General features: G+C 42.2%; 1 protein-coding gene across 3 annotated transcripts in view; it reads right to left on the reverse strand.

The window, feature by feature from the left end:
• tmem44 (transmembrane protein 44) overlaps nt 1-25670 on the reverse strand; it is a 73597-nt gene that overhangs the window by 31877 nt on the left and 16050 nt on the right. For all 3 annotated transcript variants that reach the window (XM_068042281.1, XM_068042280.1, XM_068042282.1), the window contains 5 exons: nt 22206-22292; nt 17859-18029; nt 14380-14520; nt 4317-4421; nt 416-592 (listed from right to left, as the gene is read on the reverse strand). In XM_068042281.1, the coding sequence (XP_067898382.1) occupies nt 416-592; nt 4317-4421; nt 14380-14520; nt 17859-18029; nt 22206-22292 (681 nt within the window). The remainder of the gene's footprint in view (nt 1-415; nt 593-4316; nt 4422-14379; nt 14521-17858; nt 18030-22205; nt 22293-25670) is intronic.

Here is a 25670-nt window from a genome sequence, read left to right on the forward strand (position 1 = left end):
AAGGAATATGAAATGCCACTGTTCCTTACAGTTAAAAACATGCAGTTTTAAGGACCAAGAAAGCTAGGCATCCTGGTTAGTTAGATTCTCATGCTGATGCAAGGCTACATAACAAATTATGCTTGTTCTCTATTAAGGCCACGTAATACCAATCCTACTTAACTATCATTTTCAATATTCCCCAAAAATCTAGGAAGTTCTTACTTCAGCTAATAATGTAAAAATATACATAGATAGCTTTCACACATCCTTTGAGACTTGAGCACTATACTGCTTCCAGTACAAAATAGATATGGATATGAACAACTGAACTATGACTGTGGGAATCCTCATGTATAAAAAGAGGTCTATGATGATGATTAAGTAGAATTCATTTTTCTTGTGGCCTTAAAATGGGAATGCATGTGCAGCTTACCTCTAGTTCAGAGTTTATGGAAGTAGCATCTGACGAGCTACCCGAGGACACATTTGCGTGAATAACTTGTTTTGGAGGGTACATTGGGGGATCGTGGACAAACAGAGTATCCACTCTTTTTTCTCTCTCTGTACAATTCTGTCCATCTCCAGGTAATCTTTTAAGACCAAATCCAATCTATAATTACAAACAGGTACAGTACACACAGCTGAAGACTGCAATTGTGAAGATAAGAATTGCAATGAAAACAACAAGTAGTTCACATTCACGTAGAATAGAAGTGCTGAGTAAGTAGTAAATTCCTTTACTGCACAAGTTGAAGGCTGCTGAGGGAACTATCTAATTCTACAATACAGATCCACTTTAACCAATCTTAAATAAAATTCAACTAAATAAATTCCCAAACCAGCACATAGAAATTAATAAATGTTTTTATTTATTTGAACATTTTGCATTCAATTCCATTGACACCAGCTACAAGACTAATATTGATGATCAATGAATAAGTTGATTAAATAAGTTTAAAAATGATTGTTTACAAAACCAATATAATTCTTAGGAAAAGATTATTGGGAATGAGATCATTTCCCTGACAACTGCAAAAATATAAAGTAACAGAAAGCATATCTATATTATACAAATATATCTGAAGTCCTGTCCCCCTCCATTAAAGTCCCAGTATTATCTTGGTTATAATGTTACTCATGTTTGGAATCCACATTTGCACCATGGACATAGTTTAAATAATTCAGCAGCAGTAATATGCAAGGTAACAGCTTGAAGTACAGTGTCTAAACTTCTGTTTCAATTTTGCTTGCCCAGGGATTTAGCAGTAATCTTTTACATAAATTAATTTCCAGCAACATTATTTAAAATTACTTTACTACAAACTATACAAATCAATTATAGACCATAACATACTATAAATATTTGAGATTTCTATTTTCTTTTGGTCTGGGCTGCCTGGCAATATGCATGCCTCAGGGAGGAACAGTCAACCTCCCTCACTCCCTTACCCTCACACCTGCTGGATGCTTAAATGAAATAAATGAAAGCTCTCGAGCAGATTGTCTAGCTATTAAGACCCAAAGAAAGGAAATTACCAGAAACTATTGTGTCTCCTGTGGCACTGCAATCGAGGAGTCACCTGTTAGTCTGATGTCCGTAGTAGGGAAAATGTTAGGATCTATTATAAAGGATATGATTAGAAAATAATGATATGATTGGGCTGATTGAACCTGGATTTAGAATAGGGAAATCATGTTTGAAAAACTTGTTGGGAGCTTTTTTTGAGGATGTTACTTGTAGCACAGATAAAGGAGAACCAGTGGGTGTGGTGTATTTGGATTTTCAGAAGACTTTTGATAAGGTCCCACACAGAAGATTAGTAAACAAAATTAGAGCACATGGGATTGGGGGTAATATACTGTATGGATTGAGAATTGGTTAATAGACAGAAAACAGGGAGTAGGTATAAACTGGTCATTCTCAGGATGGCAGGCTGTGACGAGTGGGATACTGCAAGGATCAGGGCTGGGGCCACAGCTGTTCACAATCTATATAAATTATTTGAATGTGGGGACCAAATGTATTTCCAAATTTGTTGATGACACAAAACTAGGTGGGAATGTAAGTTGTGAGGACGATGTAAGGAGGCTTCAAGGGGACTTGGACAGGATAGGTGAGTGGGCAAGAACATGGCAGATAGAATATAATGTGAATAAGTGTGAAGTTATCCACTTTGGTAGGACAAATTGAAAGAAGAGTATCTCTTAAATGGAGAGAGGTTGTGAAGTGTTGATGTCCAAAAGGGACCTGGGTATCCTTGTTCATGGGTCACTAAAAGCTGGCATGCAGGTGCAGCAAGCAATTTGGAAGGCAAATGGTATGTTGGCCTTCATCCCAAGGGGTTTTGACTACAGAAATAAAGAAGTCTTGCTGCAATTGTATTGAGTCTTGGTGAGACCGCACCTGGGAGTATTATGTACAGTTTTGGTCTCTTCATCTAAGGAAGGATATACTTGCCATAGAGGGAGTGCAATGGAGGTTTACCAGACTAATCCCTGGGATGGCAAGATTGTCATGAGGAGAGATTGAGCAAACTGGGCCGATATTCTCTAGAGTTTCAAAGAATGAGAGGTGATCTCATTGAAACTTACAAAATTCTTACAGGACATGACAGGGTGAATGTAAATAGGATGTTTCCCCTGGCTAGTGAGTCTAGAATCAGGGGATATAGTCACAGAATAAGGGGCAAGCCACTTAAGACTGAGATGAGGAGGGATTCCTTCACTCAGAGGGTGTGAATATTTGAAATCTCTACCGTAGAAGCTCAATCATTGAGCATCTTCAAGACAGAAATTGATGGATATCTGGATACTAATGACATCAAGTGAAATGGGGATATCTTGGGCAAGTGGCATTGAAGTAGATGATCAGCCATGATCTACTTGAATGGCAGAGCTGGCTAAATGGCCTACTCCTTTTCCCATGTTCAAGACCAAATGCAATTTCAGGCCATTCAGGAGTAGAGGGTAGGGTTATTTACAGGGCCAAACATAGCCAAGCGTGCAGATCAAGAACGAAGACCCAAACTGACTTCAAAGTAAAGCAGGGTCATTAAAATGAATTTCACTTTGCTTTGTTCCAGGTCAAGCCCTGGCACTGAGTTCATTCCTCTTCCCACAGTGAGCATGATCACCTTGAAAGATATCTCCTTTCATAATGTTATTGATAATGGTCCTATGAACATGAAAGTACCGAAAAATTATTTTATTTTTCCTCATGCGTTGATTGTTGTATTTTCTGCAAATTCAATTATTTAATTACCAATGTTTCCACGTATTGGCTTCATAATTTATCTTATCGGTTCCTAACCCTATTTAACAGAAAGCTATATTCATCACAAAAAAACATAGGAATAGTTTGATATTAAAATGTTGTATGCATTTGACCAACTTATTCTAGCCCCCAAAAATCAACAAAATGCCAAGATTTACATACAATTCCTTTTTTCAAGATTATTCAGCATCAGAATATATACACTTATTTCCACACAAAAAAATCAAGGCAATAAACAATATAAACAAGACTACAACAAACAATTGGCCCAGGTTTTCTTGTGGTGAGATCAGCAATGTGAGACAGTAAAATTTAGCCATCTAGTGTGCCATCACTTAAGTTCCTCCATATTTTCCTGCATTTGTAACGACAAGGATTACGCAAAAGTGGTGTAGTTATTTCTTTCCACTGATTCCACAAATAGATTAATTGGGTGGTACTAGTACACTTTAAAATGGTCTTTCAATGTGAATCTGAATTATGGTACTCATCCAAAGTCCGACTCTCACCAGGCTGGTGCCTTCTCAGTGAAATGGATTGGCCTGCTTTCATTTAGAGTACATCATAAATTTGAGTAGAGATTCCACAGTTTACTTCAGGTTGGGCCATGTTTAATCATGAGTGATTTTTAAAAAAATTATTAAGCACACTGCTGTCAGGCCACCACTGCCAGTATTTTTAAGTCTAAGTGGCAGCAGCATGAAAAGTGGCAAGATTCCAGCAGAATCATGCTTGCCATTGTTTTCAGGAGTCAGAGTTCTGAAAATTAGATTCCAACTGTTTTCAATGTGGAATAATAGTGGAGCAACACAAAAGTCACAGGAAAATATAGATTGGCATATGTGATGGCCGAAGTCACCTACACCATAACTTCCTGTTTCTATTGAGGTGTTCAAGGGTCCCGATTTTATCGATCCACTATTAGAATGACTCATGCGTCCTGCAAATTCTGGGCCAATGTATTTATGGGAACAACTCAATGTGGAACAACAAACGTATTGGCTAATACTTTTTAGTAAATGGAGCAATGTTTACATCCTGGTACAAGTTATTGTTTTACCTCTTGTACTGGTTCAATGCTCAAATCCATATAGTGACCTATTTCTGCCATCTTGCGTAAATATCTGTTGTTCTGAGGTATGTTCAGGGGCACCCAGTCCGAACTCTAAAAGGAATAATTATGTATTTATTTTAATTCCATTGTGGTCAACCATCTTACTGAAATATAACCATTGGGAGAGTTAAATCATACGTAGAGTTAAAGAAAATTATTTTTTATTAATGAAACCCAAGTACAATTAGAAAAAAGATAAAGATCCCATAGCTCAAAAAGAACTAAAATTGTTTACAAGACTACCCTATAATTCGCAATCTCAAGTGCGACTAGAATGGTTTAGGCTTCCAAACTCATAGCATCTAACCAAACTGTTCTAGTGCAGCTGTAACATTGGCATCTACCTGACAAAGTGGAAAGTTACCCATGCATACTATGTCCTGTCAACAACAAGCAGGGCAAATTTAATCCAGCCAATAACTGCCCATTAACTTATCCTCAATCATCATCAAAACGATGGAAGACACCATCAACAATGCTATCAAGTGGCACTTACCCACCAATAGCCATCCAGCTGATGCCCAGTTTGGGTACCACCAGGATCATCCAGCTCCAGATCTCATTACAGCCTTAGTTCAAACAAGGAGGCAATAGAAAATAAATGGTGCAATTCTAAAAAGGGGTGCATGAACAGAGAGACCGTGTGGGTATATGTACACAAATCATTGAAGGGGACAGAGCAAGTTGAGAAAGCAGTTAAAAAGGAATATGGAATCCTGGGTTTTATAAACAGAGGCATAAAATACAAAAGCCAGGAAGTTAGGAAGAACCTTTACAAAACACTGGTTGGGCCTCAACTGAAGTAGTGTGTCCAATACTGGGCCACCCTTTAGGAAGGATTCAAAGGCTTCAGACAGGATGCAGAAAAGATTTATGAGAATAGTTTCAGGGATCAGGGACTTCAATTACATGGATTGATTGGAGAGACTGGGGCTCCTCAGAGAAGAGAAAGTTGAGAGGAGATCTGATAGTTGTTCCAAGTCATGAGGGGTCTAGACAGAGTAGAGAGAGAGAAACTGTTCTCTGGTCGAGATCCAGAGGACACCGATTTAAGGTGAATGGCAAAAGAAAAAACTGCAATAGGAGGAAAAACTTTTTTTTTTTTTTTTTAAACACAGTGAGTGGTTGAGATCTGGAATGCACTGCCAGAGAGCATGTTGGAAGCAGATTCAATCAGGACTTTCAAAAGGATAAGCACCTGAAGAGAAAAGAATTGCTACGAGCAAAGGGCTGGGGAGTGGGTCTAGCTGATTTATTCTTGCAGAGATGAGCTTCTGACCATGTACTCGCGCCATCATTAAGACCAGCTATTCCCACCTCCATAACATCGCCCCACTCTGGCCTTGCCTCAGCTCATCTGCTGCTGACACACTCATCCATGCCTTTGTTAACTCTCGACTTGACTATTCTAACGTTTTTCTGGCCGGCCCCCAACGCTCCACCCTCCATAAACATAAGGCCATCCAAAAATCTTCTGTGTCCTAACTCACACCACATCCCGTTCACCCATCACCCCTGTGGTCAATGACCTACATTGGCTCTCGGATAAGCAACGCCTCAATGTTAAAATTCTCGTCCTTGTTTTCAAATCCCTCAATGGCCTTGCCCCTCCCTATCTCTGTCATCTCCCCAGCCCTCTGAAATATCTGCGCTCCTCTAATTGACCTTTTGCACATCCCCGATTTTAATTGCTCCACCATGATCTGGAATTCCCTCCCTATACCTCTGCATCTCAACCTCTCTTTCCTTCTTTACACTGTTGTGTAAAATCTGTCTTTTTTTGATCAAGCTTTTGGTCATCTGCCTTAAGACCTCCTTACGTGGTTCAGTGGCACATCTTGTTTTATAATACTCCTGTGAAGTGCCCTGGGATGTCTTATTCCTTTAAAGGTGCTACATAAATACAAAGTATTTTTGAGGTGTGAGTGACTGCCCTTGACTGTGTATGGCACCAACAAGCCCTAGGAAAATTGAAGTAATGAGGATCAGGGGAAAAACACTTCACTGGTTTGAGCCACATCTAGCATAAAGGAAAATGGTTGTCATTGTTGCAGGCCAATCATCTCAGCCACAGGACATTGCTGCAGGCGTTCCTCAGATAGGTGTCCTAGGCCCAAACATCTTCAGCTGTGTCAATGACCTTCCCTGCATCACAAGGTCAGAAGTGAGTTTGTTCACTGATGATTCCACAGTGTCCAGTTCCATTCGCAATTTCTCAGATAATGAAGCAAGCAGTCCATGTCCACATGCAGCAAGACTTCAAAAACATCCAGGTTTGGGCTGACAAGTAACATTTGTGTCACGCGTGTACCCAGGCAAAGACGATCTCCAACAAGGGAGAGTCTAACTACCTCACCTTGATATTCAATGACATTATCATTGTTAAATTCCCCCACCATCAACATCCTAGTCATCAATGGCCAGAAACTTAAATGAATCAGGCACATAAATATCGTGGCTACAAGAGCAGGTCTGAGATTGGGTATTCTGCTGTAACTGATTCACCTTCTGACTCCCTAAAGCCATTCCACCATCTACAAGATACAAACAATGGTATACTCTCTACACACGTGGATGAGTGCAACTCCAGCAAGATGCTCGACACCATCCAGGATAAAGCAGCCTGCTTGATTGGCACTCCATACACCACCTTCAACATTTACTCCTTTCACCACCGAAGGACAGCGGCAGCAGTGTGTACCATCTACAAGATGCACTGCAGCAACTCACCAAGGCTCCTTAGACAGCATTTTCCAAACCCTCTGGCCTCTACCACCTAGAAGAACAAGGGCGGCCGATGCATGAGAACACCACCACCTGCAAGTTCCCCTTCAAGCCACACAACATCCCGACTTGGAACTATAACGCTGTTCCTTCACTGTCGCTGGGTCAAAATTCTGGAACTCCCTTCCAAACAGCACTGTTGGTGTACCTACATCCCAAGGCCTGCAGTGGTTCAAGAAGGCAGCTCACCACAACCTTCTCGAGGGCAATTAGGGATGGGCTATAAATGCCGGCCTTGCTAGTGACGCCCTCATCTCTCAAACAAATAAAAAAAAAAATTCAGGATCAGGTCAGACAATTTGGCACAGCAATCTCTCAGAATGGCAATGTGATAACGACTAGATAATGGCCCAAATCTTCCTCTCAGCTGCGAAGCTGTGCATTACGCCACTGACTGCACACAAAAATACGAATTTACCTGGTTGTAGCTTGCAGGGAGAACCTCCTATTCTTCCTACAGCAGGGCCTACTATCAGGACAAGTGGCAACGGCTTCAAGCACGGCATACTGCTAGCATAGCCACGCCACCATTTGACATCACAAGCTGAAGACACACCCCTTGAGGTCTGTGTTCAACTCAATGACAGATGAGGTGTTTATGATTTTTAATAAGCAATAAGGATTGTATCTGGCAACAAAGTAACATCAGGAGAGAAATGTATGGTACAAGTCAGCAAAATTAAAATGTTTCTTGACTGGAATTGAAATAATTTCTTATTTGATGGATGGCAATTACTTAAGATTGTGTTTCTCACTGTGCCCACAGCAAAAATAAGCTGCAGAAATTGCATTTCATGAAGATTGCGAGAGAAAAAAGATAAAGAATGGTAGTTTGAAAACTTCAAAGTATCTACAAGAGGAAGAAATGGAAAAAAAAATCATTGTATGAAAACCAGTTTGGCTGGAGATGGCTGGGAGGTTATAATAATCCGCTTAAACTATATCATTTCTACCGGACATCAATAACTATGACAAATCAGATGGCTATAATTTCCCAGGAATGTCGCCCTGAACGATTAAGTTGATGCAATTATTTGGAATCTCTGAACATTTCTTAATTTTTAGGCAGCAATGCAGTAGTGTACAAGTTTTAATTACAGCTCCCCCCGGCAACCCCAGCTCCCCTCTGGCATTGCACCCCCTCTCCTCAAGCACCATTCCCTGGCTGTGCTCTCCACAGGCCACCTCCCCCTCCCCACTCCTCAGTCCAACAGGTGGTTTCGCTGCATTTGGCAGGTTTGAGGAGTGGGGACACTGTTGTTTGGTGGGGGCGGGGGGAGCAGAAACAGGCAACAGAGGTGAAGGATCAGGGTAGGGGAGGGGATGTCGAGCCGGGGGCCTGGGGGTGCCAAAGGGAGTCGTTAGTGCCGGGGGAGGAGCCTGGTGAGCAGAAGTGTGAACTCTTGTTGGTTTAAAGGGATGCACTCCTGAGCAGGCTCTGTGCCTACTACTATCAGCCCTAAACAAAAAACGATCCATGTTAAAAAGTAGTGTAACTTCTGGGCAATGAGCCCAAGTTCCCTCTTTACAGGTACCTGCCCCTTTAGAATCTGGCCTGGTGGAGTTATCAGCGTACGCTCCACCAGAGCCCATTGAGGTGAGTCACAATTTCCAGTTTTCCTGTGCAGCCGTGATCACCAGAAGTTGTGGTGCCGTTGCAGCCCTCAACAATGGCTGAAGTCTCATCTTTTGTTGCTATTGGGTTCACAAGATCCAGGCCAATCTGTTTTAATGATGCTGATTGAGGGAGAAATATTGGTCAGGACACCAAGGAGAACTCCTGTGCTTTTCTTCGAAATAGTGTTATGGGATCTTTTACATTCACCTGACAGAGAGTAGACGGGGCCTCATTTTTAATGTCTCATCCACAAGACGCCACCTCCGACTGTGCAGCTCTCTCTCAGTACTGGAATATCAACCTAAATTTTATGTGCAGTCTTAGGAGTGGGACTTGAATCCACAACCTTCTAACTCAGATGTGAGAGTGCTTCCACTCACAGCTCACATGGCACTGTTGGCCTGTCCTTTTCCAGTTCTGCTGAGCAGGACAAAGATGAGGACATCAAGTGTCCAGCTATAAAAAGGAAAACAGTTTGTTTGTTGCCACAAACAAGCAGTTAGACCAGTTATTGCCAAGGAGTTTCAGAACCATGGGTGAAAATATGGAGGAGTCAGTTTCCTGCCGTTGTGGTGTCATCTTGCAAAGTATCAACACTTTGTAGTCTACCTTGGAGAGGGTGGCAGCCTCCAATGATTCTGTAGCTCTCACCATAGAAGCCAATGTTACCAGCCTTGGCAGAAGCTCAAATGACTGCTGCGCAGGTGCTGCGCTGCAGCTTGTAAAGACAGGCGTCCATCTAGGACAGTAAAAGCAAAATACTGCAGATGTTGGAAGTCTGAAATAAAAACAAAGTGCTGAAAATACTCAGCAGGTCTGGCAGCATCTGTGGAGACAGAAACAGAGTTAACGTTTCAGGTCGGTGACCTTTCATTAGAACTGATGAAAGATCACAGACCTGAAATGTTAACTCTGTTTCTCACTCCACAGATGCCGCCTGACCTGCTGACTATTTCCAGCACTTTGTGTTTTTACTTCATCTAGCACAGTTTGGTGAGCCAAATAGACAGGATATTCCAAATAGTCAGAACTTTTGTAGTCTGCTTTCCCACAGTCTGTGGATGTTATCAGCCCCGGCTCCAGAAGAGTGGCAGTGGCACAATGGGAGCAGTGTGTGTTTCTCCCTCTTAAGATGTTCAACCAACACCCTTTCTGGTGCAAGCAAGTCAGCTGAGTCAGATGCCCAAGCAGCAGCTGGGCCTTCACAAGCTTGAGCACCCAACCACAAGAATGTCAAGGGTGTCAACATGATTAACAACAGCCTTCCACCAGCCTTGCTAGGGCCATTAGGGGCGCACCTCATAAGAATAGTAGAATTAGAAAAACCTTTTTTTCTAAAAAGCAACATGGGTTGACACTTGGGTAAGGGACAAATTTAAGGTAATTCCTGTGTTTGCTGTTAAATTCATCATCTTCATTACATTTGGCACTTTAGTCTGAAGTGTTGTTCTATAGCAGCTTCAGGTTCTTCGTTGTATGTCATTGATATAGAATTTGGCTGAATTATTTTAATGTTCTTTAATGCAAGATTAAGGAAGTGATGAAGGATGCAATAAGTATTGTTAATGCAGAAGATTTTTGTGTAAATTTTCAGGACAATGGGATGAGCTGGTCACCAGAATGGCTGTCCAATTAACTCATTCCTCACATCTTGTTGCAAGACATTGAGGTAGCCATCCCCCTTCTGCCGAATCTTTGTCTGCACCCTGGTCTTCCTTGTCTATTCAGGGCTGCTGCTCTGCCTCCTCTAAATGCAGGCCTCTACATAGCAAGTTTGTGCAGGATGCAGCAGACCACTTTGACATGAGAGAATCTTTGTAACGAGTATTGTAGGGAGCTTCCAGACCTGTCGACACATCTGAACCTTTGTTTGAGGAGCATGATGATGTGTTCCTGGCAGCAGTCCTATAGCATTGATTGGACCTCTGTTGCTTAGGCACAGGAGTTGTGAAGGGTGTTCTGGACAATGTGTACTGGGGCCGCGGTGGTGGGGGGTGGTGCCCAGGTTACCCTTGACCCCCAGTCACCAACTGGTCATGTTCATGAAAGAGTCTCACTAGCCTGGAAAACACACAAACTTCCATTATCCTGTTTCTGTGATTTGCATATGAACTGAGTGGTTGGAAGTCCAAACCTATTCACAAAGGCTACTAGCCTGTGTTCTGATCCACTGATAGCAGTCTATGATGGTCTGAACATGAGGGAAGCCAATCACTGTTGCAAATCCCTGAGCTCTCTCCTGCTGATTGATGTCAATAGCAAAGGTGATGTACTGGTTAGCCCTCGCAAACAGTGCATTGGTAACCTGCTTAATGTAATTCAGACTGAAATATGCAGATGTTCCCGAGTGCAGCTTAGAAGGAGATACTGCCAAAGAAGTTGAGGGCTGTGGTGAATTTACATCCATTGGCAAAACATGTTCATAACACGTTGTTGGGGTCGGATCGCCAGCCTTTACCCATGTACTGATGTAAAGGCCTGCTACCCGACCCTAACGGGACACGACATGTGTCGGGTTCTGCTCGGGTTGTGTCGGGCTTCAGGGTCCGGCATTCGGGCTCAGGTCAGGTTTCCTTTGCAGCCCTTTAACTTGGCCTGTACCCACTACGTGCTGAAGTGTAATCAGCAAATTTTCACACAGCAGATCCGACACTGGAAGAACAGCTACGCCTCCACTGAATATTGCCATGAGATCTTGGTCACCTGAACAAGCAGATCGGGTCTCAGTTTACCATCACATTCAAAGTATTATTATGCCCTTGTACTCAGAAGCAAGAGTACCAGTGTGCCAAGCTGACACTTAGAGGGAAATGAATAGAGTTCCCCATAATTATGGCATGAGTGCCTGATAAGAACCTTGTGGCAGGTAGGGGGGCTTGCTTTTCAGCACAGCTTTCAAGGGGCACTAGCAATCCTTTAACTGCTATTGGCATCCAAGAGTTCAGCCCCTCACCCCCATTGTTCTGCCAGGTTTCCATGCTCTTAAGTGCAAAAAGCCCCAGTAAAATATTTACATTATTTGGCATAGCATTATGATGTGGCATGCGTCACTTGGTTCCTGTGCCAGACCAAACCACAGAAGTTACTCCTATAGGTTTGCTACAGGACAAGAATCAAAGCAAACAATGAATTTGAATTAGAACCACATTGTAATCAGACACATCTAAACGATACCAAATGTACATGAATAATTTATTTTCACATACCATGCTATTGAGTTACTGTACTTTTACTGTTATTTAGATGGAGTTTACACTTTCTCATTGTCCCTGAGCATATTGTTAAGCAGTGTTAGAAATTAGGAATGCGTAGAATATATAGATGATGTTTTGTTTGGAATAAGGTGGAGAATTAAATTGATGCTGTATGTTTTGTTTCACTAGAAAACAAATGGAATCAGCATTTTGACATATGACAATTGCCCCAGATGCAGGGAAACCATTAATCCAGGAAAGGGGGCATGGCCAAATGATGGCAGTACTGGGTAGGTGTCTAAATAAACAACCATGTTATAAACACAAAAGCAAAATACTGCAGATGCTGCAAATCTGAAATATGAACAGAAAATGCTGGAAATATTCAGCAGATCTGGCAGCATCTGCGGACGGAGAAAGAGTTAACGTTTCAGGTCCTGATGGCCATATTGGCTTCAGTCAATCCCAATTAAAATTGAACCTCTACAACAGATATCCTATGCTAGATTTGTGGACTTTAATCCATGTAAAACACCACATAAGAGCATAAGAAATAGGAGCAGGAATAGACCATTCAGCCCCTCAAGCCTGCTCCACCATTCTATGTGATCATGACTGATCGTCTGCCTCAACCCCACTTTCCTGCTCACTCTCCTTGATTTCCTGGGACACCAAAAATCTATCCATCTCAGCCTTAAATATACTCAATGACGCAGCATCCAGAACCTCTGAGGTAGACAATTCCAAAGAATCACAACCATCTGAGTGAAGAAATTTCTCCTCATTTCAGTGCTAAATGATTGACCCCTTATCCCGAGACTTCCCCAATGTTCTGGACTCGCCTGCCAGGGGAAACCTCACAGTGTCTAGCCTGTCAAGCCCCTTCAGAAACTTATATGTTTCAATGAGATGACACCTCATTCTTCTAAATTCCAGAGAATATAGGCCCAATTAACACACCCTCTCATTCCAGAAACCGAACCTTCAATGTACTGCCTCCAATGCAAATATATCCATCCTTAAATATGGAGACCAAAACTGTTCACAGTACTCCAGGTGTGGTCTCACCAAAGCCTTGTAGAATTGTAGCAAGACTTCCTCACTCTTGTACTCCAATCCCCTTGAAATAAACGGGAATATGCAATTTGCCTCAATTGCTTGCTGTAACCGCATGCTAACTTTGTGTTCCTTGTACGAATACACCCAAGTCTCTCTGAAAATCAACATTTAGAAGTTTCATGCCTTTTAAAAAAAATTCTGCTTTTCTATTCTTACTACCAAGTGAATAACCTCACACTTCTCCACATTATACTCTGCCACCTTGGTGCCCACTCAACCTGTCTATATCTCTTTGTAGTCTCTGTGTCCTCCTCACAGCTTAAATTCCCAAGCTTTGTACACAAGAAAACTTAGATACATTACTCTTGGTCTCTTCAGCTAAGTCATTAATATAGATTGCAAATAACTGAGGCCCCAGCACTGATCCTTGTGGCACTCATTCCCCATGATAATTTCTCCTGTTTCTGCCTCGAAGAGACCAATGTTTACTTTAGCTACTCTCCCGCCTTTTATATACTTATAAAAGCTCTTACAATTTGCTTTTATATTCCTGGCTGGTTAACTCTCATTCTTTTTTTTCCCCTTTTTACCAACTTTTTGGTCGCCCTTTGCCAGTATTTGAAACACTCCCAATCCTCGGACTTCCTACTATTCTTTGCAATATTATAAACCTCTTATTTTAATACAACACTATTGTTAACTTCCCTAGTATTCCATGGATGGATCTTTATTGCTGAGTTTTTGTTTTTGAATGGAGTACATTTTTGTTGAACATTTTGACTCGTTTCCAACTGTTTATTAACTGCCATACCTTTTAGTCTATTTACCCAATGAACTTTAGCCAGCTCTCCCCTCATGCCTAGGCGATTGGCTTTGTTTAAGTTTAAGATTCTTGTTTGAGACTGGAGTATGTCACTCAAACTTAATATGGAATTCAACTGTGTTATGATCACTTTTTCCCCTGAGGATTTTTTCCTAACAGATTACTAATTAAGCCTTCCTCTGTGCACAATACTAGATCTAAAATAGCTTCATTCCACATTCAGTGGCCTGGGCTGAGAATGAAGCAAACTAACTTGAGTGAGGTAAATTATGTAATAGTCAAGGGAGTTTACCTCACAACTATTTGGTCAGCAGGCACAAATTCTGCCAATTGGATTGAAATATTACTCGAGGTGAAAATAAATGTGGAAGTGGCAACTGATTCTTCATGCAACTCTTATATCAGTGTAATAAATAAACTAACAAAAGCTCTCTTTAATATATATACTTAAATGCAATTTATTTTATGAATACCTCCTCTAAACAATGGGAAGGGAACAATTACGTTCATTGTTATTGACTTTTATAGTACCTGTGTTTCTGCTTGAACCTCTGCTTCGACATCCTGTCCAGGAGATTCCAACAGAGAGATTGTATCAGATTCTATTACCACTTCGAAACCCCAATTCTGGCGAGTAGTTTTATTTTTCAGTAAACATAATAAGAACAGTATCTGGTTGAACATTGTTAACAAAGTAACATCTGAAATAGTTGTGAAAATAGTTTTAATAGTTACAATTCACTAATTTGCACACATTAATCTTTCATGCAATAGAACTGAGAGATTATACCTACCAGGAAAGATTGAACAGGCTATAGTTCTTTTCTCGACAAAAGAAAAGACTGAGGGATGACTTGATAGAGGTCTTTAAGACAATGAAAGGGTTTTAGAGGGTAGATGTAAAGAAGGTAGTTCCACTTGCAAGCAAAACCAGATAGGCAAGGGCTGTTTTCCTTAGAACAGAGTAGGCTGAGGGGTGACTTAATTGAGGTGTACAAAATTATGAGGGGCCTAGATAGATTGGAAGGACCAGTTTCCCCTTGCAGACAGGTCAATTACAAGGGGGCACAGATTTAGAGTCATAGAGCACAGAAACAGGCCCTTCGGCCCGTCATGTCTCTGCCAGCCATTGAGCACCTAACTATTCTAATCCCATTTTCCAGCACTTGGCCCATTGCCTTGTATGCTATGGCGTTTCAAGTGCTCATCTAAAGACTTATTAAATGTTGTGAGGGTTCCTGCCTCTACCACCCCTTCAGGCAGTGCGTTCCAGATTCCAACCACCCTCTGAGTGAAAATTTTTTTCCTCAAATCCCCTCCAAACGTCCTGCCCCTTACCTTAAATCCATGCCCCTGGTTATTGACCCCTCCGCTGAGAGAAAAAGGTTTCTTCCTATCTAACCCATCAATGCCCCTCATAATTCTGAATACCTCAATCATGTCCCCTCCTCAGTCTTCTCTGCTCTAAGGAAAACAACCCTAGCCTTTTCAGTCTCTCTTCATAGCTGAAATGCTCCAGCGCAGGCAACATCCTGGTGAATCTCCTCTGCACCCTCTCCAGTACAATCATATCCTTTCTATAGTGTGGTGCCCAGAACAGTACACAGTACTCCAGCTGTGGCCTAACTAGTGTTTTATACAGCACCATCATAACCTCCCTGCTCTTATATTCTATGCCTCGGCTAATAAAGGCAAGTATCCCATATGCCTTCCTAACCACCTTATCTACCTGTGCTGCTGCCTTCAGTGATCTATGGACAAGTACACCAAGGTCCCTCTGACCTTCTGTACTTCCTCGGGTCCTACCATCCGTTGGATATTCCCTTTCCTTGTGAGTCCTCCCAAAATGCATCACCTCACACTTCTCAGGATTAAATTCCATTTGACACAGCTCCACCCATCTTACCAGCCCATCTATATCGGCCTGCAATGTAAGGCTTTCCTCCTCACTATTTACGACACCACCAATTTCCGTGTCACCTGTGAACTTACTGAACATGCCTCCAATAGTCACACCTAAATCATTAATGTACACTACAAACAGCAAGGTCCCAGCACCGATCCCTGTGGTACACCACTGGTTACAGGCTTCCACTTGCAAAAACATTGCTTGGTGATTGGTAGAAGGATTAAAGGGGACATGAGGAAAAACTTTTTCCACCTTGTGGGGTGGTGGGTGTCTGGAATTCACTGCCTGGATCGGTCTTGGAGGCAGAAACCCTCAACTCATTTAAAAATGCACCTGAAGTGCAGTAACCTGCAAGGCTACGGACCAGGTGCTGGAAGGTGGGATTAGATTGGACGGCTCGTTTTTTCAGCCCGTGCAGACACGATGGGCTGAATGGCCTCCTTCTGTGCCGTAACTTTTCTATGGTTGTAACTAGGGGTCAAACATAAAATAGTCACTGATAAATTCAATAGGGAATTCTGATGAAGCATTTTTACCCAGTGAATGGTTAAAATGTGGAACTCGCTACCACATGGCGTAGTTGAGGCGAATAACATAGATGTATTTAAGGGGAAGCTGGATAAACACGTGAGGGAGAAAGAAATTGGAGAACCTGTGATTGAGATTTAATGAAGTTGCAGGAGGAGGCCCGTCTGGAACATAAACACAGTCATGGATTTATTAGGCCGAGTGGTCTGTTCCGTGCTGCAAGTACTTTGCAATACTTTGAATTTGGCTTAAGAACCACTTTGGACATGTAGATTAACCAAACAGAAGTCTTCTTTTCCCATAATGATTATTATTTTCCTCTCAATTGCTAAGCTTTCCCACAACCAAGTTTGGAGACAGATAAGTTGCTGCAAGGCTTTTCTTGTTCTGCAATTAACCGTTATCAGGTGCAAGAAAATAGGTTTGTTTAATTTACCCATCAATATTCCATTGGGAATTTTTATTTGATGAAATATGTCCCCTCCACAATTTTAAGTGGTTAATATTAGGAACATATCCTGGGAGGAAATCATTGGAAAGACATTTTATCTGCCAAAATCTAGCCCGCATTTTGTAAGAAAATTATCGTTTGTATACATTGAAAAATTCTCAATGCAAGAAATATGGTTTTCTTACAGTGTGTGGTTTAGGGGTGGGCAAGACTGAACTCTGAACCTTTCTGAGGATATACACAATTGCTCTTCTTTATGTTAATGTAATGGATAAAATTAAACTAAAATAAAAATGCGCCTGGGGGAGGAGTATAACTACAGTGCCAGCAACAGGTTCTACGTTCCATTGAGCATTGCTCTGCATTTACATTTCATACTCAGTGACACCACCAAACACACCCAGGTTGTATTGTATCAGAGGTCAAATTCAGAACAATCTTTCCACACATTTCTCAAATATGTGATCTAACCACAACCTCAGAAGCATTTGGTGTAGGGCTGACAAAATGCCGCTTACTGAAGGTGGCACCGTTCAGTTGGTTTAGAAATATGATCCATTTTGATGTGCATCATATTTAAAAATAAGCACAGTTCCACATATTTAGACAAATTTGGAATCCGAGTTACCCTTGTTGATCATAAATGTCACCTGCATCATTTCCCCAATGACACTGCTGCTCATGTATCAGCACAACATTTTCAATTTTCCATTTTCTCTAACTTAATGGACTAGGTGTGGTTGCTAAATTAACATAGCTTTTGACACTGACTAAAGAGCAGTCCCTGGTTGCAGAAATGAGCTCACTGGCACATTTATTAAACATCTGGAAAATGGACTCAAGTTGTAACAAGTGGCCACTCAATTAATTTGCTTATACTGAGAATTGAATCAAAAGCCAAAGTTAAAACATGATATAATCCTGGTTCCACAGAACATTAAAATATGGCATTAAAACTGTTTGAAAGAATAAAATTAAATGTTATATCTTTGGCTAACTGAAGCATCATGTTAAGCCAAGAATGATCAAACCAAGATGTTCTAACATCTATTTTCAAGAATGTATCCTCAGTTACATTCCTGAATGTTAAAAAAAAAAGTAGCTATTGTTTGAAAAGGATACAGAAAGGTCTACAGCTGCACCACCAAGAAAGAGAAGTAGCCAGGGTAAAGCTTTCAGGATGAACTCAGGTGTTTGCTCATGTGCCAGAACGGCAGCCGCATACAGTACACTCCCCAGAATTGAAAGAAGCAGAGCCCATTTCTGGAGACTGCAATCAATCTTCCCCCTGGTCTGTAAATTAAAAAAAAAAATGATTTAATATCTTAAAAACATATCAAGCCTTTTGTTACCTCTGGACTTGACTATGCCAACAAACTCCTGGCCAGTCTCCCACTTTCTACCCTTTGGAAACTTGAAGTCATTCAAAACTCTGCTGTGTGTCCTTACTTACACCAAGGACCATTGACCCATTAACCCATCACTGCTGAGCTACATTGGCTACTAGTTAAGCAACGCCTCAATTTTAAAATTCTCATCCTGGTTTTCAAATCCATCTCTGGCCTTGCTCCTCCCTATCTCTAATCTCCAATCCCCACAATCCTCCAAGATATCTGTGCACCTCTAACTCTGGCCTCTTAAGCATCCCCAATTTTAACTGCTCCACCATTGTTGGCCATACCTGCATTTACTAAGACCACAGACTCTGGAATTCCCTACCTAAACGTCCCTGCCTCTCTGTCCTCCTTTAAGATGCTCCATAAAATCTACTTCTTTGACCAAGTTTTTGGTCACCTGTCCTAATATCTCCTTATGAGGCTCAGTGTCAAATTTTGCTTTACAACTTACCTGTGAAGCACCTTGGGCATCTCATTATTTCAAAGGCACTATATAAATATAAGTTGTTGTTCAACAGAAATGAAAATCAGGCAGAATATATAACGGTGACCGACCTACTACCACCCATTTTGCATCCCTGCCAAAGTTGAAAATTCACCCATAATGAATTTCCCATCTCAGAGGGAAGGAAATCTGCTGTCCTTCCCTGGTCCGACCTACATGTGACTCCAGACCCACAGCAATGTGGTTAACTCTTACATGCCCTCTGAAATGGCCTAGCAAGCCACTCAGTTGTACCTAACCGCTACAAAGTCTATAAAAAGGAATGAAACCGGACGGACCACCCGGCATCAACTTAGGCACCGAAAACGACAACAACAAACCCAGCCCTGTCGACCCTGCAAAGTCCTCCTTACTAACATCTAGGGGCTTGTGCCAAAGTTGGGAGAGCTTTCCCACAGACTAGTCAAGCAACAGCCTGACATAGTCATACTCACAGAATCATACCTTACAGACAATGTCCCAGACACTGCCATCACCATCCTCGGGTATGTCCTGTCCCACCAGCAGGACAGACCCACCAGAGGTGGCGGAACAGTAATATACAGTAGGGAGGGAGTTGCCCTGGGAGCCCTCAACATCGACTCCAGACCCCGTGAAGTCTCATGACATCAGGTCAAACATGGGCAAGGTAACCTCCGACTGATTACCACCTACCGCCCTCCCTCAGCTGATGACTCAGTACTCCACCATGTTGAATACCACTTGGAGGAAGCATTGAGGGTGGCAAGGGCACAAAATGTATTCTGGGTGGGGGACTTCAATGTCCATCACCAAGAGTGGCTCAGTAGCACCACTATTGACTGAGCCGGCCGAGTCCTAAAGGACATAGCTGCTAGACTGGGTCTGCGGCAGGTGGTGGGGGAACCAACACGAGGGAAAAACATACTTGACCTCGTCCTCACCAAGCTGCATGCCACAGATGCTTCTGTCCATGACTGTATTAGTAGGAGTGACCACCGCACAGTCCTTGTGGAGACGAAGTCCCGCCTTCACATTGAGGATACCGTCCATCGTGTTGTGTGGCACTATCACTGTGCTAAATGGGATAGATTTCGAACAGATCTAGCAATGCAAAACTGGGCATCCATGAGGCGCTGTGGGCCATCAGCAGCAGCAGAATTGTACTCAACCACAATCTGTAACCTCATGGCCCGGCATATCTCCCACTCTACCATTACCATCAAGCCAGGAGACCAACACTGGTTCAATGAAGAGTGCAAGAGGGCATGCCAGGAGCAGCACCAGGCATACCTCAAAATAAAGTGTCAACCTGGTGAAGCTACAACACAGGACTATCTGCGTGCCAAACTGCATAAGCAGCATGCGATAGACAGAGCTAAGCAATGCCATAACCAACGGATCAGATCGAAGCTCTGCAGTCCTGCCACATCCAGCCGTGAATGGTGATGGACAATTAAACAACTAACTGGAGGAGGTGGCTCCACAAATATCCCCATCCTCAATGATGGGGGGAGCCCAGCACATCAGTGCAAAAGATAAGGCTGAAGCATTTGCAACAATCTTCAGCCAGAAGTGCCGAGTTGATGATTCATCTCGGCCTCCTCCTGAAGTCCCCAGCATCACAGATGCCAGACTTCAGCCAATTCGATTCACTCCGCGTGATATCAAGAAACGACTGAAGGCACTGGATACTGCAAAAGCTATGGGCCCTGACAATATTCCGGCAATAGTACTGAAGACCTGTGCTCCAGAACTTGCCACGCCCCTAGCCAAGCTGTTCCAGTACAGCTACAACACTGGCATCTACCCCGTAATGTGGAAAATTGCCCAGGTATGTCCTGTACACAAAAAGCAGGACAAGTCCAACCCGGCCAATTACCACCCCATCAGCCTACTCTCAATCATCAGTAAAGTGATGGAAGGTGTCATCAACAGTGCCATCAAGCGGCACTTGTTTAGCAATAACCTGCTCAGTGACGCTCAGTTTGGGTTCCGCCAGGGCCACTCAGCTCCTGACCTCATTACAGCCTTGGTTGAAACATGGACAAAAGAGCTCAACTCAAGAGGTGAGGTGAGAGTGACTGCCCTTGACATCAAGGCAGCATTTGACCAGGAGCCCTAGCAAAACTGAGGTCAATGGGAATCAGGGGGAAAACCCTCCGCTGGCTGGAGTCATACCTAGCGCGAGGGAAGATGGTTGTGGTTGTTGGAGGTCAATCATCTGAGCTCCAGGACATCACTGCAGGAGTTCCTCAGAGTAGTGTCCTGGGCCCAACCATCTTCAGCTGCTTCATCAATGACCTTCCTTCAATCATAAGGTCAGAAGTGGGGATGTTCGCTGAAGATTGCACAACATTCAGTACCGTTCGTGACTCCTCAGATACTGAAGCAGTCCGTGTAGAAATGCAGCAAGACCTGGACAATATCCAGGCTTGGGCTGATAAGTGGCAAGTACATTCACGCCACACAAGTGCCGGGCAATGACCATCTCCAACAAGAGAGAATCTAACCATCTCCCCTTGACAATCAACAGCATTACCATCGCTGAATCCCCCACTATCAACATCCTAGGGGCTACCATTGACCAGAAACTGAACTGGAGTAGCCATATAAATACCATGGCTACATGAGCAGGTCAGAGGCTAGGAATCCTGAGGCGAGTAACTCACCTCCTGACTCCCCAAAGCCTATCCACCATCTACAAGGCACAAGTCAGGAGTGTGATGGAATACTCTCCACTTGCCTGGATGGGTGCAGCTCCAACAACACTCAAGAAGCTCGACACCATCCAGGACAAAGCAGCCCGCTTGATTGGCACCCCATCTACAAACATTCACTCCCTCCACCACCAACACACAGTGGCAACAGTGTGTACCATCTACAAGATGCACTGCAGCAATGCACCAAGGCTCCTTAGACAGCACCTTCCAAACCCGCGACCTCTACCAACTAGAAGGACAAGGGCAGCAAATACATGGGAACACCTCCACCTGCAAGTTCCCCTCCAAGTCAACACCATCCTGACTTGGAACTATATCGCCGTTCCTTCACTGTCACTGGGTCAAAATCCTGGAACTCCCTTCCTAACAGCACCGTGGGTATACCTACCCCAAATGGACTGCAGCAGTTCAAGAAGGCAGCTCACCACCACCTTCTCAAGGGCAATTAGGGATGGGCAATAAATGCTGGCCTGGCCAGCGATGCCCATATCCCATGAATGAATAAAAAAAAGATTGCTCAACCATCAAGCAATTTTGGCCTATGTAGCTTGCGGGTACAAAGAAGGCGAGCCACTCGCATTGAAATTGGATCTGTCAGCACAATCTTATATATTGATCACTCCCCCAACATTGAGACATGGAACAATTTTCCCTCCACCAACAGCGAATTGGTAAAATCACATTTACTCTGGCTACCTGAAGTTATATAAAGAGATACAATACAGAACAAAAACTGCTTTCAGCACAGCCATCATATCCAACACATTAGGATAAGCAAGGGTATTGCTTTTTAACCAGACTTTTATGCAGAAATCCTCCTATTGCTTTCATCAAAAATTAGAAATTTCAGGTATTTATTTCACTCAGATTAACTACTCCGACTTACTGCCTTTAAAATCAGAGGAAACTTTGATGTCCAGCCAATGAAAACTGCTATCACCCCCAGCGTGTAGCCAATGATTTCTGTGCTGTCCTGTAAAAACAATAATTTTTAAAACTGAGCGTTCGAATAAACATTAATTATATTCACAGATGAAGGATCAAACCACAACTAAACTTCAGTGAAATCTCTTAAGATTTGTCTTATGCTAATGTTAATTGTCAGGCAAACACCCCACCTGCCAAGACTGAGGCACACATCATTTCGTCACATGAACAGAAACTTAAAATTGCAAGCCCTGACTGGAAGGACGTTTGCACAGTACCAGACAATGTCGAAACAATGGGGACCCAGTAGTTGCTTCTCCAATACACAGAAGTGGTCAGACCAGTTTTAGTCACATGACTAATTGGCTGTTGCAGAGAATTTGAACTTCCAAAGGATTTTGAAGAGACTGTTCCATATAAGGAGCTAGTCACATGACTAACCTGCTGAGCAACCTGGGAATTTCTTTGCATTTGAACTCCCAACAAAGGAATTGGAGCAGAGACAAAGCCGTGTGCTCATGAGTAAAGATCGCTCCTGGGACTGAACATCTCCTCTCCCGTCTGGCCGCCTTCATCTCTTCCCACGAAACTGCATCTTGCGAAAACACATGAAACTCAAAGAGAGAAAGGTTTCCTACGTGAACAAGGTTTTAAGACGACTACTGGGCCCCAATGTAAATCAAGTCCATATCTTTAATCAAGGACTACAGCGAGTTCGAGAAACAGCAACAAGATATTGCCTCAAACTGTTCTATTTATTTTTTCTTCTGCTCTTTTCTGTCCCTATCTGCATGTTTATATTGCGTGTGCATGCCAGCGTGAACGAGTCATATATCCGCAGGCGTGAACCGTATTACAGTTTAAGGTTTAATAAATTTCATCTTTCTCCTTTAAACCAAAGAAAGCCTGTTTGTGCTCATTTCTTTGCCTTATAATTGGAAAGTTGTGAACAAGGATTCACAAAGGGAGAGCTCAAAATGTAGTGTTTAAAATTAAACCCTGTTACAATAAGACCAGGTAAAGACAGAAAAAGACCCCTAGACACATTTCTCACCTGGTCGTAACATAATGTAAAGAAACCCCTGTCAGGAATGGACAAAAAGAAATGCAGCCATGTCTGTGGCAGGTTACTGATCTGCATAGAAGGTAAAGCAGTATCCAATAATGAATAAAAAAAAGCATCCTTCTCATATCTAGGAGTACCTGATATCAGGTTCAGAGTAAGTACTGTGAAACTGTGGCAAAGAAAGCCACAGAATGTTTGTGAATTTATTATAGGTTCTGAAGGACTTACAGAAACCACTAGGGCATCAACATTGCTATGATTTCAGAGGAAATATCACCTCTTTCCAGCTGCTGATGAAGATAATGATTTGTTGTAGAAGAGCACAGCTGGACTGAACATTAAAAAGGATATTGTCATAGAACTCCTGAATACAAGGAACCAAGGTCTAGATGATTACATTAACTGCAAATACCATTGACAGAAAAGCAATATGTGAAAAATTCCTTCTGGCATTTCATATAGACTTTTAGAGTAATCCAGAATCTTAAGATTATAGCTGGAATCCCTTTTGTATTCCAATTACGGACAAGCAGATCTGGCTTAAGCACAAGCAACCCTTGTGGTACTTGTCGACTTGTTCTTACTGAAACACTACCTACACCTCTCCAGTGTTTAAGAAAGGACAATAGCATACACATCTAACCCAGCAGTCGGCACAAACATGACTATATTGAATCAAGCGACAAGAAATGAGATTGTCTGTAACTTGCAAAACCATCGTGCCTGCACAAAGCAACCCACTCAGTCTCACTCCCCTGTTCTTTTCCCATACCCTTTTGTTTTTAAAATATTTATCCACTTCCTTTTAGAAAAAGCTACTTATGGATGTCACTTCGACAATGGTTTCTGGTAAGGCAACCACGTCTTAACAACCCTCTATAGAAAAAAAATTCTATTGACCTTTCCTTTTATTCTTTTGGTGATCATTTTAAATATATACCCTCTAGTTACAGTCAGGTGTTATGACAGTGCTTCCATATTTTTTAAGTATTATTTTGAAGATTCATAGTTAAATTGTGGAGATGAATTCATTCGAAGGCTGAACAATTTAACAATACTGGACTGTATTTTTTCATTGGGGTCATTGAAAGGACACAGAGAGGTCTTGTTTGAAAACAACATTTACTGGAAGTCACTTTTCTTCATATAAATACCCAGCAGGGCTTCTTGACTTGGGGGGAGATGTTTGCAGAGAAGTGACAAGTCAAGATTTATAGGGATCAGGAGGCTTGACTCTTGAAATGCTGTTTTTGGTTTCACTTTGGACAGTTTGTTGTGCAGTTGGAGAAAACCAGCCAAGAGAGCAGTCATCATCAGCACCCTCTTCCATCTCTTTGAGAACTTCCTGAGAATCAAGTGCAAGAAATAGAGAAACTAATGCTGCATTTCTCCTGAAAAGCCTGCCAGAAATCCCTGATGCCACACTTCTCCTGGAAAGCCTGCCAAACTGATTCTCAACGCCACCTGAAAAGAACTGCTCTAGAAATATCCCAGTGACAGCCATCTACGCGTTATTTGGGACGCCAGATCAAAAAGGGATATATACAGGTACAAATTCACAACTATTGTGAATTTTGAGCTTCCACATAGCACCTGGAGAAATGTTTTTCACCATTAACATAAACAATTTGAAATTGGGAATCAGAAGGACAAATTCAAAATTGGCGGATGACATCAAATTGAGGGGTGAGGTAAATGCAGAGGGGGACCGCAACAAAATATAAGACGACATTCATGAATTTGCAGGATAGATGCATAATTGGCAAATGAACTTCAATATAGATATGTGCAAGGTTAGTAGGAAGGGGAACAGAGGGATGTCAGGGTACAGATAAACAAAATCACTAAAGTTGTGACACAGGTGAATAACGCCATAAAAGGATAGAATCAAAAAGTAGAGAGGGTATGTCAAACTGGTATAGGAGCATTTAGGCCACACTGAACAGTTCTGGTTTTCATATTATAAAAAAGGGCATAAAGGCACTGGAGAAGGTGCAAAGAAGATTTACTAGAATGATACCAGAACTGAGAAGTGATACCTACCAGGAAAATTGAACAAGCTTGGGCTTTTTTCTCTAGAAAAGACTGAGGCATGACTGATTATTTTAAGATTATTATATGTTTTAATAGGATAAACAGAATGATGTTTTCACTTGTGGGTGAGACAAAAACTAGGTGTCATAAATATAAATGTTACTAATAAATTCAATGGGGAATTCAGGAGAAATGTCTTCACCTAGAGAGTGGAACTCTCTACCACAAGGAGTAGTTGAAGCAAACAGCATGGATGCATTTAAGGGGAAGCAAGACAAATATGCAAGGGAGAAAGGAAGAGAGGGATATGCTGATGGGATTAGA

The sequence above is a fragment of the Heterodontus francisci genome, chromosome 11 (genome assembly GCF_036365525.1).
Source record: "Heterodontus francisci isolate sHetFra1 chromosome 11, sHetFra1.hap1, whole genome shotgun sequence".
NCBI lineage: Eukaryota > Metazoa > Chordata > Chondrichthyes > Heterodontiformes > Heterodontidae > Heterodontus > Heterodontus francisci.